General features: G+C 39.9%; 2 protein-coding genes across 2 annotated transcripts in view; both read right to left on the reverse strand.

Moving 5' to 3' along the window:
* LOC311286453 (apoptosis-associated speck-like protein containing a CARD) overlaps window positions 1–11,943 on the reverse strand; it is a 467,220-nt gene that overhangs the window by 327,097 nt on the left and 128,180 nt on the right. The gene's annotated exons all lie outside the window — the stretch shown is intronic.
* The window catches only part of col5a3b (collagen, type V, alpha 3b), a 47,912-nt gene that overhangs the window by 21,801 nt on the left and 14,168 nt on the right, over window positions 1–11,943 (reverse strand). Inside the window, exons 5-12 of the mRNA XM_084391768.1 lie at window positions 10,983–11,105; window positions 9,457–9,570; window positions 4,336–4,458; window positions 3,855–3,950; window positions 3,701–3,763; window positions 3,542–3,616; window positions 3,277–3,360; window positions 364–420 (exon numbers count right to left, since the gene is read on the reverse strand). Coding sequence (XP_084247894.1) covers window positions 364–420; window positions 3,277–3,360; window positions 3,542–3,616; window positions 3,701–3,763; window positions 3,855–3,950; window positions 4,336–4,458; window positions 9,457–9,570; window positions 10,983–11,105 — 735 coding nt within the window. The remainder of the gene's footprint in view (window positions 1–363; window positions 421–3,276; window positions 3,361–3,541; window positions 3,617–3,700; window positions 3,764–3,854; window positions 3,951–4,335; window positions 4,459–9,456; window positions 9,571–10,982; window positions 11,106–11,943) is intronic.

An 11,943-nucleotide genomic window follows, 5' to 3' on the forward strand; every position in this document is an offset into this window, starting at 1 on the left:
AAACTGAAAGTAAACTCTGACGATAAGACTGTCACTCAATCTGATCATTTGAGCACGGCTGATTTGGGTTTTATTTGTTCTTTTGTTTTTATATTTGTTCATTTGTTTAACTGTGTAATTGTCCAGATGAAGGTAAAACTGTAAATGATGAAACCTGATGATGACACACGTAATCTCATCTGACTGTGTAATCCAGAGCACAAACACACAGGAGCACTAGAGGGCGCCACACACACTCACACACACACTCTCAGTCACACACACACATACTCACATGTTTTTACAGATAATACAGACTAACCAAACACTGATCTTAATTATAAATTATAAACTTTTAACATCATAATGTTTGAATACACTCACCAGCGGTCCCGGGCGTCCAGTGAGTCCTAACGGTCCTGGCGGTCCTTTCAGAGACAGCTGAGACACACACATCAGGACACACGTTCATCAGTGTGATGCAAAGCATGTTAAAAGTGCATTAGGACAAATCTGAATTATGAAAAAATTTGTTAGAACTAGAATTAATGTAGGTATTGGCAATGCTTTACAAGTAACATGCATTGCATCAGATTACTTTTTTAATGTAACAGTAAATTAACATGTGTACTTTATAAATGTTCACATTAATATTTGAGTTACTTTGCACTGCACTTTTCTGTCTACTTCTCTTAAAAATAGTTTTAAACTACTGAAATAAAATGATCTCTGTCCTCCACAATGCAGTCACTTGTACATGCCCACTCATGCATGTGCGGGAACAGACAAAAAGTGCAAGAAGTAACAAAACACATTACGTTCAACTTTCAATAAAAAGAGTTGAACAGTTGGTAATATGAACCATAATGTTAAGAGATCTTTTGTATGGCTCACATCGCTGTACAAGTCAGGAAATATTCTAAGTGTTCCGAATATAATAATATTCTATATGTGTGTGCGTTACATAGACTATGTTGTTGAATCCATAACTACATTAAATCTTTTCTCACAATTTCTCAGTAAAACACCTGCAAGGCCTGAAAGAGATCGAACCTCAACCAGGGGAAATTAAAGTAACGCAAAAGTAATGTAAGAGATTACTTTCCATAAAATTAACTATGTAACGCAAGTAGTTACTTTATTAGGGAGTAACGCAACATTGTAATGGATTATGTTCCATAAAAGTAACTATGTAACGCAAGTAGTTACTTTATTAGGGAGTAACACAATATTGTAACAGATTATTTTTTTAAATAACTTTCCCCAACACCGGTTACTAAAGCATCAGAATCATGTCCAATCAAATCTCTGCTCTGCTTCAAAACAACCCCAAAAGCTGAAGAGTTTCGAGACATTTGACTGAACACAACAACTCGACAATTAATTCATATATATTTGTGTGTTTCATGTGCTATAAGAGTTTGTATTAGTATTTGTGCTTAAAGTTAATATTATATTTAACACCCATTATTGTGCAGCTATTATTATTAACTGAAGTGATTAAAATGAATCTCTAGAGCTGCTTATAGCTGAATTGAACTATATTTGATGAAGTTTGCAAAATTGATTCTGTTAATTTGCTGTTTGTTACGCTAAAGTGGCTTTAAAACAATCTGTATCGTATTAGCGCTGTAAAAATAAAGCTGACGTGACAAATTGCAAGTATTGTCATAAAGTGTTTAATGTGCTTAAAACCCTGATGTTTATGTCCATAAAATTCATCTTCGGGGGAAAATACTGCCTCTAAATAATCAAAAACACTTCTGAAACTGGTCTAGATTTATTCAAACCTCAGGTAGAGTTGGTGTAGAGTTAGTGTAGCGTTAGTGTAGAGTTAGTATGGAGTTAGTGTAGAGTTAATGTGGAGTTAGTGTAGAGTTAGTGTAGAGTTAGTGTGGAGTTAGTGTAGAGTAAGTGTGGGGTTAGTGTAGAGTTAGTGTGGGGTTAGTGTAGAGTTAGTGTGGGGTTAGTGTAGAGTTTGTGTGGAGTTAGTGTAGAGTAAGTGTGGGGTTAGTGTAGAGTTAGTGTGGGGTTAGTGTAGAGTTTGTGTAGAGTTAGTGTGGAGTTAGTGTAGAGTTAGTGTAGAGATAGTGTACAGTTAGTGTGGATTTAGAGTGGAGTTAGTGTAGAGTTAGTATAGAGTTAGTGTGGGGTTAGTGTAGAGTCAGTGTGGATTTTGTGTGGGGTTAGTGTACAGTTAGTGTGGATTAAGTGCGGAGTTAGTGTAGAGTTAGTATAGAGTTAGTGTGGGGTTAGTGTAGAGTTAGTGTGGATTTTGTGTGGAGTTAGTGTAGAGTTAGTGTGGAGTTAGTGTAGAGTTAGTGTAGAGTTAGTGTAGAGATAGTGTGGGGTTAGTGTATAGTTAGTGTGGAGTTAGTGTAGAGTTAGTGTAGAGTTAGTGTAGAGATAGTGTGGGGTTAGTGTATAGTTAGTGTGGAGTTAGTGTAGAGTTAGTTTTGAGTTAGTGTGGGGTTAGTGTAGAGTTAGTGTGGATTTTGTGTGGAGTTAGTGTAGAGTTAGTATAGAGTTAGTGTGGGGTTAGTGTACAGTTAGTGTGGATTAAGTGTGGAGTTAGTGTAGAGTTAGTATAGAGTTAGTGTGGGGTTAGTGTAGAGTTAATGTGGATTTTGTGTGGAGTTAGTGTAGAGTTAGTGTAGAGTTAGTGTGGAGTTAGTGTAGAGTTAGTGTAGAGATAGTGTGGAGTTAGCGTATAGTTAGTGTGTTGTTAGTGTAGAGTTAGTGTAGAGATAGTGTGGAGTTAGCGTATAGTTAGTGTGGAGTTAGTGTAGAGTTAGTGTGGAGTTAGTGTAGAGTTAGTGTAGAGATAGTGTGGAGTTAACGTATAGTTAGTGTGGAGTTAGTGTAGAGTTAGTGTGGAGTTAGTGTAGAGTTAGTGTGGAGTTAGTGTGGAGTTAACGTATAGTTAGTGTGGAGTTAGTGTAGAGTTAGTGTGGAGTTAGTGTAGAGTTAGTGTGGAGTTAGTGTGGAGTTAGTGTAGAGATAGTGTGGAGTTAGCGTATAGTTAGTGTGGAGTTAGTGTAGAGTTAGTGTGGAGTTAGTGTAGAGTTAGTGTAGAGATAGTGTGGGGTTTGTGTAGAGTTAGTGTAGAGTTAGTGTAGAGATACTGTGGAGTTAGTGTGGAGTTAGTGTAGAATTAGTGTGGAGTTATGTGGAGTTAGTATAGAGTTAGTGTGGATTTTGTGTGGAGTTAGTGTAGAGTTAGTGTAGAGTTAGTGTGGAGTTAGCATAGAGTTAGTGTAGAGTTAGTGTGGAGTTAGTGTAGAGTTAGTGTCTGACCTTGGTGTGCTGCAGGATGGCTTGAGCTTGAGCTTCTTGAGCCGATATGACGGGACCCAGACGAGCATCACCACCAGACTGAAACTAACACACACACACACACACACACAGGATTCAAACACACAAACGCATGATCCGGACCAGACTCATATATGAACCGGTTGAGTTATGGCTCATTTAACTTTAAAACTATAGTGTATTTGTCAATTCAAACGAAGCTCCAAAACCAACGTCACGTGATTGACAGACAGTCAGTGACACACACCGGTAACATCAGCAGGTTGCCTGGAGGTCCAGGTATCCCATCAGCCCCTGCAAGTCCTTGACGGCCCTCAGGACCCTAATGAGAGACAGACAGTGTTATAGTGTGTGATATCAGTCATTAGCCTGGCGATCATGACGAGTGTGTGTCTGTGCGTCCCACCGGGTCTCCTGGATCTCCGATCGGTCCCGGGGGTCCCATTGGACCATGTTCACCCGGCGGCCCCTGCGGGAAACAAGCCAAGCGCAGCGCCTGTCACTCACACACGCACGTGAACATGATAAACACAGAGATGATGTACGGCGGGTGAGGTTACCTCAGCACCATGCAGGCCCGGGGGTCCCATAATCAGAGTCCCCTCTCCCAGCAGCGCCGGCTCTCCCTTCTCTCCTTTCTCTGGGCCGAGGGACGACTGGAAGAAAAAAAGGTTTCATATCGTCAGATATCTCTTCAAAAACAGTCGTTAACATTTTTCGTCATAGTTTTCGTTTATGAAATTAGGACTAGAATGAACACAATGGAATATCACACAGATGAAGGAGACGCAGAGAGAGTGAGAGAGAGTGAGAGAGAGAGAGAGAGAGAGAGAGAGAGAGAGAGAGAGAGAGAGAGAGAGTGAGTGAGTGAGTGAGTGAGAGAGAGAGAGAGAGAGAGAAAGAGAGAGTGAGTGAGTGAGTGAGTGAGTGAGAGAGAGAGAGAGAGAGAGAGAGAGAGAGAGTGAGTGAGTGAGTGAGTGAGAGAGAGAGAGTGAGTGAGTGAGTGAGAGAGAGAGAGAGACAGAGAGAGAGAGACAGTACCTGTCCACTGAAGAACTGCTCCTGTCTCTCTGCCGGCCGGTACTCGTACTCGTCATACTCGTGATACTCAGTGTACTCTTTAAAATACTCCGTCTCGTTCTCAGAGTCCTCGTACTCCACTATCTGACATACACAGACACACAGCATTAGAACATCACTGTAAAACTACTGACAAACTGTGCTTGAGTTCAAGTACAGATACTATGTCAAAACCTTTACTCAATTAAAAGTCTACATTCACACCAATAATGATAACTAAAGATAGAAAGCATAACTATAGTGATAACTATATCACATAACCACACCAATGCACAATTGCACAAGCGCTGTAGTTTTGCCCCGTATAAGCGCCGTCAATGCTTTTATCATTCATTAGCTGGAAACATTCACTCTGAAAGGGATACCAATGATATGAACTCTGCTATTCTTTAATATTTAGAATGATTTTTAATACTTAGGACCCTATCTTACACCCGGCACAATGCAGCGCCAAGCGCGACGCAAGTGTTTTGCTAGTTTCAGCCCGACGCAGTTTTCATTTTCACGTCCTGCGCCACGTTGTTTAAATAGCAAATGCATCTGTGGCCCATGGGCTGCTGGTCTGAGAACGAGGTGTGTGTTCTGGCGCATTGTTGGAGCGTTGCTATTTTGAGGAACAGAAATAGACTGAGTCAGTGACCGACTGAAACCTGCTCTAAAGTCAATGGTGCAATATTTTTTTTGTTATTTAATGAGCGTGTTAGTAATAGGGGTGCACCGAAATTTCGGCCGCCGAAAATTTTCGGCCGAAATGGCATTATCGGTTTCGGGCCGAAATAAAAAAAAAACAGCCGAAACCGTTTAACCGAAAATGAATGTCACCCGCCCCTCCCATCCGTGCGCAAGCGCTAAAGGCCAATTTATACTTCTGCGTCGAGTGTACGCCGTAGTGTACGTCGTAGGGTACGCACGTAGGCGACGCCGTCGTGAGCATTTATACTTCTGCGAATGTCTGTGTTGCTCTGCAGTTACACCGCCGAAACGCTAGTTGGCGCGGGTGGGTTTTAATGTTCCAGTTCCACTGTGTTTACATTCCTCGCGGCTGTTTTGAGTTTAGGTTTCTACGAGCAATGGCGACTGAAGGAGTCATACAGATGGCTGTATTTCCGCACTTCTTCAAGCAATCTCTCGGTCACTTGGTCTGTTTCCATGGCTCTTCACTGATCTTCGGAATTTAAAAATGGCGGGCGGGCGGTGCAGAGTGCAGAAGATCATTCCGGAAATGCGTAGGAGGAAACGCGATGCTATCCAGCCGACCAATCACAGATCTTGCGGTCCGCGTCGCCGCGACGCGTAGTTACATTTTTGAAGAGGTGCGCGTCAGGGTACGGCGAAGGGTACGACGTATGGTACACGTCAATGCGTATGCTACGCCGTACGTACCTTCTACGCGAACCCGACGCAGAAGTATAAATTGGCCTTTAGGTTTCACTCACGGTCGAGCTGTTATCACGCGTCTGCCTATCAAAGATTAAGCATGTCAAAGGGCTGTCACTTATTGCACAATCGATCGGACCAACCAACACAAGTTTCAAAAACGAAAATAGGGAATCGATTTTAACGGCCTTCTCTCGGAGCGCGTCCAGCTCGTCACTACAGTATACGCTCGCAGCGAACGCGCGTCACACAGCAACTGCAGGTTCTGACACACACACACACACACACACACACACACACACACACACACACACACACACACACACACACACATAGCCTATTTCTGCATAATATAGTGCATAATATGTAGCCTTCAGTAATGCTTTTCATTGATGTTATGGCAGTCCACATTGCTGACTTGTACGACCCTCTTTACGGTCGTCCTAATGCCTGTTTAGTTGTCCGTGGATTTGCCTATATTTGGCGTTGAAAACGGATCAACGCCAAATATAGGCAATTTACTAACGATTCAATGAACACTTAGCCTATGTCTCAAAAATGTATGTCTCAGGATTTATTTTTCACAAAAGTGACAGCCCTATATACGAGAGGACACCAAAGTTGCAATATGTAACATTTGTTCTGCAAAAATCTCCAAAATTTTGGATTTTTTTTGCACAACTTTTAAAAAACTATTTTATTTGATGGAACATAAAACTTGAAGAATAATATTATTTGGTATTATTATTTATATTTATTGTTAAAAATATTTTATGTTTTGTTATGTAACTGTTAATAAAATTTGATTATTATATTGTGATATTTCATTTCAGATCCATTAAATTCAAGCAGTATAAATGTTTTTAAAAGAAGCCATTTTCGGCTTCAGTTTCGGTTTTCGGCCAAGAGCATCCTAAATTTTCGATTTCGGTTTCGGCCCAGAATTTTCATTTCGGTGCATAGTAATGTGCGCCTATAGGCGGGTCCACAACACGCATACACTCTGCTTATTACACACACTCTGCTTATTACACACACACAATCTGCTTATAACACACACTCTGCTTATTACACACACAGGGACGCACAGCAGCACACAAACATGCCTAATATTTAAAATAAAAGGATTACAATGTAAAAGATTATTATTGTGTACATAAAGATATGGTGAATCCGGCTTGTCCCGTTGATGGTCTGTTAGCGCACTTTGACCTTGCGCACGAGCAGATCCGTTTGCGCTCTGGAGATGCGTTCGGTCTTTCCACCATCAAATTCCGTCGTGTAAATAGTGAATCCGCCATGGCGCGAGCGCAACTGGCATTTAAAGGGAATGGGAGATGAGACTCTGATTGGTTTAACGCACGTAAATCCCAAAACACACCCATTACTCATCAAGAGAATAGAGACAATCCTTTTAGACCATGCGCCGGGAGCACCGACCATTTTTCCCGTCGTTAAACTAGCAAAAGTGGATTCGGACACGCCATAAGTGAACTTGCTTTAGATCGTTAAAATAGGGCCCTTAATCTTTATTTTTATTGGTATAGTTATCATCGTGGGTGTGAACAGCCTTAATAATACAAAATACTTGAGTGTAAGTTTAAAGGGGGGGTGAAATGCTATTTCATGCATACTGAGTTTTTTACACTGTTAAAGAGTTGGATTCCCATGCTAAACATGGACAAAGTTTCAAAAATTAAGTTGTACGTTTGATGGAGTATTTCTGTGCCAAAAATACTCCTTCTGGTTTGTCACAAGTTTCGGAAAGTTTTTTTCGAGTATGGGCCTGTGTGACGTCAGATGGGGCGGAATTTCCTTATACGGGACCTAAGGGCACTTCTCCCGGAAGGGCGCGCGACACCCGTAGACCAGAGCGAGAGAGCGAAAGCAGTACGCCCATCAAAGCGCTGTGCTCGCGATGTCAAAGAAAGAAGTGGGTTTTTGGTTGCCAGGGCAAGACAACCCTGCACAGATTCCCAAAGAACCCAGCGTTAAGGGACCAGTGGATGGAGTTTGTTTTTCCAGAGCATCAACGGAGTTCCCTGCATTTCGACGATGATTGTTTTATAAACAAGGCCCAGTTCGACGCCGGATTTGCAGATCGTCTAATGCTTAAGGATGGAGCAGTCCCAACTATAAAGGTTCACGGTCGTGCGTTGGAACCGCAGGCGGTGAGTAAAACTGCTTCAAATGTCTGTGTGTTGTTAGCAGTGTTTGGAATAACGCCGTTTAAAAGAACGGCGTTAGGTAACGACGTTATTTTTTCAGTAACGGGGTAATCTAACTAATTACTTTTCCCGTCGTTACAACGCCGTTAACATTACTGGACGTTAAATGCGGTGCGTTACTATGCATTGATTGAATAAACTGTGTAATCCGAATGCACCCCTGGCTCGAACAGCTAGTGAGGAGGTGGGTTAATAACGAGGTAAGCGATTATGATTGGCTAAGGCAGTGTCATGTGTTTCATGGTAGCCAATCAGAGCCAGTGTTTTTACACACATGCCAGCACACGCGCCACACACACATACACCAGCTAAACAGAGATGAAGCAGCAGATGGCGAGTTAGGAGCAATCCTGACTGAAAGGTTGGCGGGCGCGATCGAAAAGTTGCAAAGTGTTTACATGTGTGTGTGTGTGTGTGAGAGAGAGAAATAGAAAGAGAGGCGCGGGCGCGATCGAAAAGTCGTAAAGTGTTTACATTTGTGTGCGTGTGTGTGTGTGTGTGTGTGTGTGAGGCGCGGACGCGATCGAACAGTGGAAACATAAAAACATTCAATTCATTCAGGTACAATTACCAAACATATCTCAAGGTCTTTTTGTCTTTTTATTAATTTAATTAATAAACTAATTATATAAAACATATAAAATGTTATATCTGTCGATGTGCAATAAATATCTAAAGTTATGTACAAACACCTGTCTGTTCTACTCATTTCAACTGACTTGTGAAAACTGCTCAAAAAAATCCAAATTCTTTGACATATAGCAATTTTTTTTTTTTTTACAGTAACGCAAATAGTTACTTTCCCTGGTAACGAGTTGCTTTTATTGTAGAGTAATTCAGTTACTAACTAAGTTACTTTTTGGAACAAGTAGTGAGTAACTATAACTAATTACTTTTTTAAAGTAACGTTCCCAACACTGGTTGTTAGCTATCGGCGCGTAAGCACAGCACGTAAACAGTGAACAGCGCTCGTGATTCTTTAGCTCCGCCCACACGGCACGCCTCCAGCCGCTCGTTTTTTTCCGGAAAGAAAAATATTAATATAATAAAACTAAAGACTTTTTGGAGATATGAAGGATGCAGTACTACTCTATAGGTACTCAAGATTAACATGAGATTGACTGAAACTGAGTGTTTCACGCCCCCTTTAAAAGGTATCCACATTTAAATGTACCTACGCATTGTACATAGTATTTTTAAGTATTTAAAAGTAAAGACTTTTTTCACTTCTAAATGGACTTTTTCACAAGAGAAAGACATTTTCTCATTTTAGTATTTTTAATGCAAATTATTTGTAAAGAAACCCGTCGAAAAATAATTGTTTTCTCATTGTTAGAAATTATGACATTTCTTTTTTGGTGAACTATTCTTCTAAAATGCTGCTTTATGCCTATTTAGAACAAAAATACATTTCATTGGCTGTTTTAAAAAAAGGAAAAACTTAAAACTTTTATGACACACACACACACACACACACCTCGTAGTCGGTGGCATTGTCTCCTGCAGTTGATTCAGACAGGTCATTGTAAAGGTCACTGTAAAGGTCATCGTCAAACTCTTCTTCCATTGGTTTCCTCGGCGGCTTCTTGACCTGCGTCACCGTGACAACAGACACCATAGAAACACACATGATCAACAACACAGAACTGTCATGATAGAGCGCAAACAGTGACGCCCACTTTTTACACAGTATTTTTCCATTCCTTTTTCTCATGGGAATTTAAAAAAAAATCTTTCTTAAAACTTCATAATCCATAAAACAAAGCAACCAGCTCTGAGGAGAATCACAACATTACAAGCTCTGATCTAAAGCAAAAAAGTGTTTGAATACTGTAAAGATACAAGACTGAATGTGACGGCAAAGACGCTGATTATATGTATAGAAACTATATATTTTACATTTATTACAAAATATGCATATGCAAATATTTAAATGAATTTGAGACTCTATTATGTCATTTGCATGTCATTGGCAGGATTTGCTTGTCGTTCGTCTCTGATTGGTGGAGATTTCTCTGCAGAGTCATGGGTAATGTAGTTTTTCAATAGGAATTCCTCTAGTGCTCTTCCGTCATTTTTGACCGATAAACTTCACGTTTTGTTTGTCTTTGTCAGAATGGTATGAAATTTGGTAAAGGTTTTGTCACTTGCTGTGTGAACAAAATTGCCACACTTGTGCTCTTCGTGGTCAAAAATGAGCGCATTGGAAATGAATGAGACGAATGTCCTCTAGTGGAAGCGTTTGGTACTGCAGCCGAACAACATCTCACTGAAAGATCATTTATTGAGATATCAACCTCAAATTTGGAACACAACTTATTTAGGTTTATGGCTTTGATTTTCTTGCAGTTTTAGAGTAAAATGTGATTTTGAAAATATATATTTCATACAAACATTGAAAATAGTAATTTTGTGCATTTTTCATAACAATAAATGTAAAATTCTGTAACCGAATCTGCCAAGATTCAATAATTTGCCAAGGGTCGTCTTTGAAAAGAGGTCAAACTTCAGTCTGTGCTTTAAAGCATTCAAGATTCACCTACAGTTTAAGTTGGAAATTTAATTATTGGCATAAATTCAGCGTAAATATAATTTAGTATAAAAAAATCCCCTAAAAATACAAAATATTAAAAATTAAAATTAAAAATTTGATAAAAATGATCAAAAACTAAAATATAGTACATTCATTTCACTGACAGACATTTTTTTTTGGAAGAGCACCAGAGGGATAAATGTGATTATTTAAAAAATAATCAAAAATGACGAGGGTTAATGCTTCAACAAAAGCAAACACCATCGATTAACAATCTCACAGCTCATTTATGAGTTGTAAATCAGACGTACAGTAGCTTTAGGGTGTATAATATAAACACTGGCTCCAGTCCCTGACAACATGTTCAACACTGCTCTCCAGACCCAGCCAAAGAACAGACGAGAGCCTCATTCATTATCTATGCAGAAACACTGCTGAATATTCATGAAGTGTGCTGTGGGCGGGGCTACCTCCACGGGGTCCAGTGATAGGCTGTTGTACAGGAGGGCGGAGTCACAGTCGGGAATGTGGGTGTGGCAGTAATCAGCAGCAGCTCTGGGGTCTGGAGAGATCAACAGCTGCTGAATCTCACCCTGAAACACACACACACACACACATCAACACACCGCTTTCCTCCAGATGTTCCTGTAGGATGTGATCAGATAAACGACGTCTGCTGATGATGGTGAGACAGATTAAGGTCGATCTGACCTGCACTGGATTTTAAATGTTTAAAACACTGGTGGTTAAACTTGAGATTTTCTCTCATTTAGAGTCAAGAACACGCATGCAAAATATCAATACACAAATGTGTTTGGGAAAGGCTGGTTACACGGATGGTGTTTAGTGTCCATGCGGAATCAACCCTTTTAAAAACCAGGCAATAAAACATAAAGCCTTTCAAAGACTAACATATGAAATACACGAGAACTTGTGAAATTTGAGACTTGAGTCACAAAAGTCTGTGAAAGTATGTTTTTGGTTGTTAGGTTTTTTGGATCTCAATTATTAAGACTGAAAATAAGTATGAAAACCCACTTTGTCCTCACTTTGAGAAGCAGACGAAACAAGAAGCAGAGGATTTTTACACTAATTACAAATAATGGTACACTTTTATACTTTTGATTGTGTTAAACTGACCCCTAACACAAAGGGTAAGACTTTTTTTAACACAATAGGACTTCATCATTTCTCATATTTCATATTTTTTAAGTGTCTGACAAACTACAGTACAGGATTTATGCTTATACTTCCATATATTAAATTTTTTGTTGAACTGCATGGAAACCAATGAGGGTCAATTTAATCCGCAACACAAAATAACTCTTTTTTTTAACATAACAGGCCTATTATTATATAGAATATAACTCAATTTAACACAGTTCGGTCTTAATGTCTTTACTTTCATCGTACAACAATAAACATGGGGAC

This window comes from Rutilus rutilus (genome assembly GCF_951802725.1).
Source record: "Rutilus rutilus genome assembly, chromosome: 2".
NCBI classification, from domain to species: Eukaryota; Metazoa; Chordata; class Actinopteri; order Cypriniformes; family Leuciscidae; genus Rutilus; species Rutilus rutilus.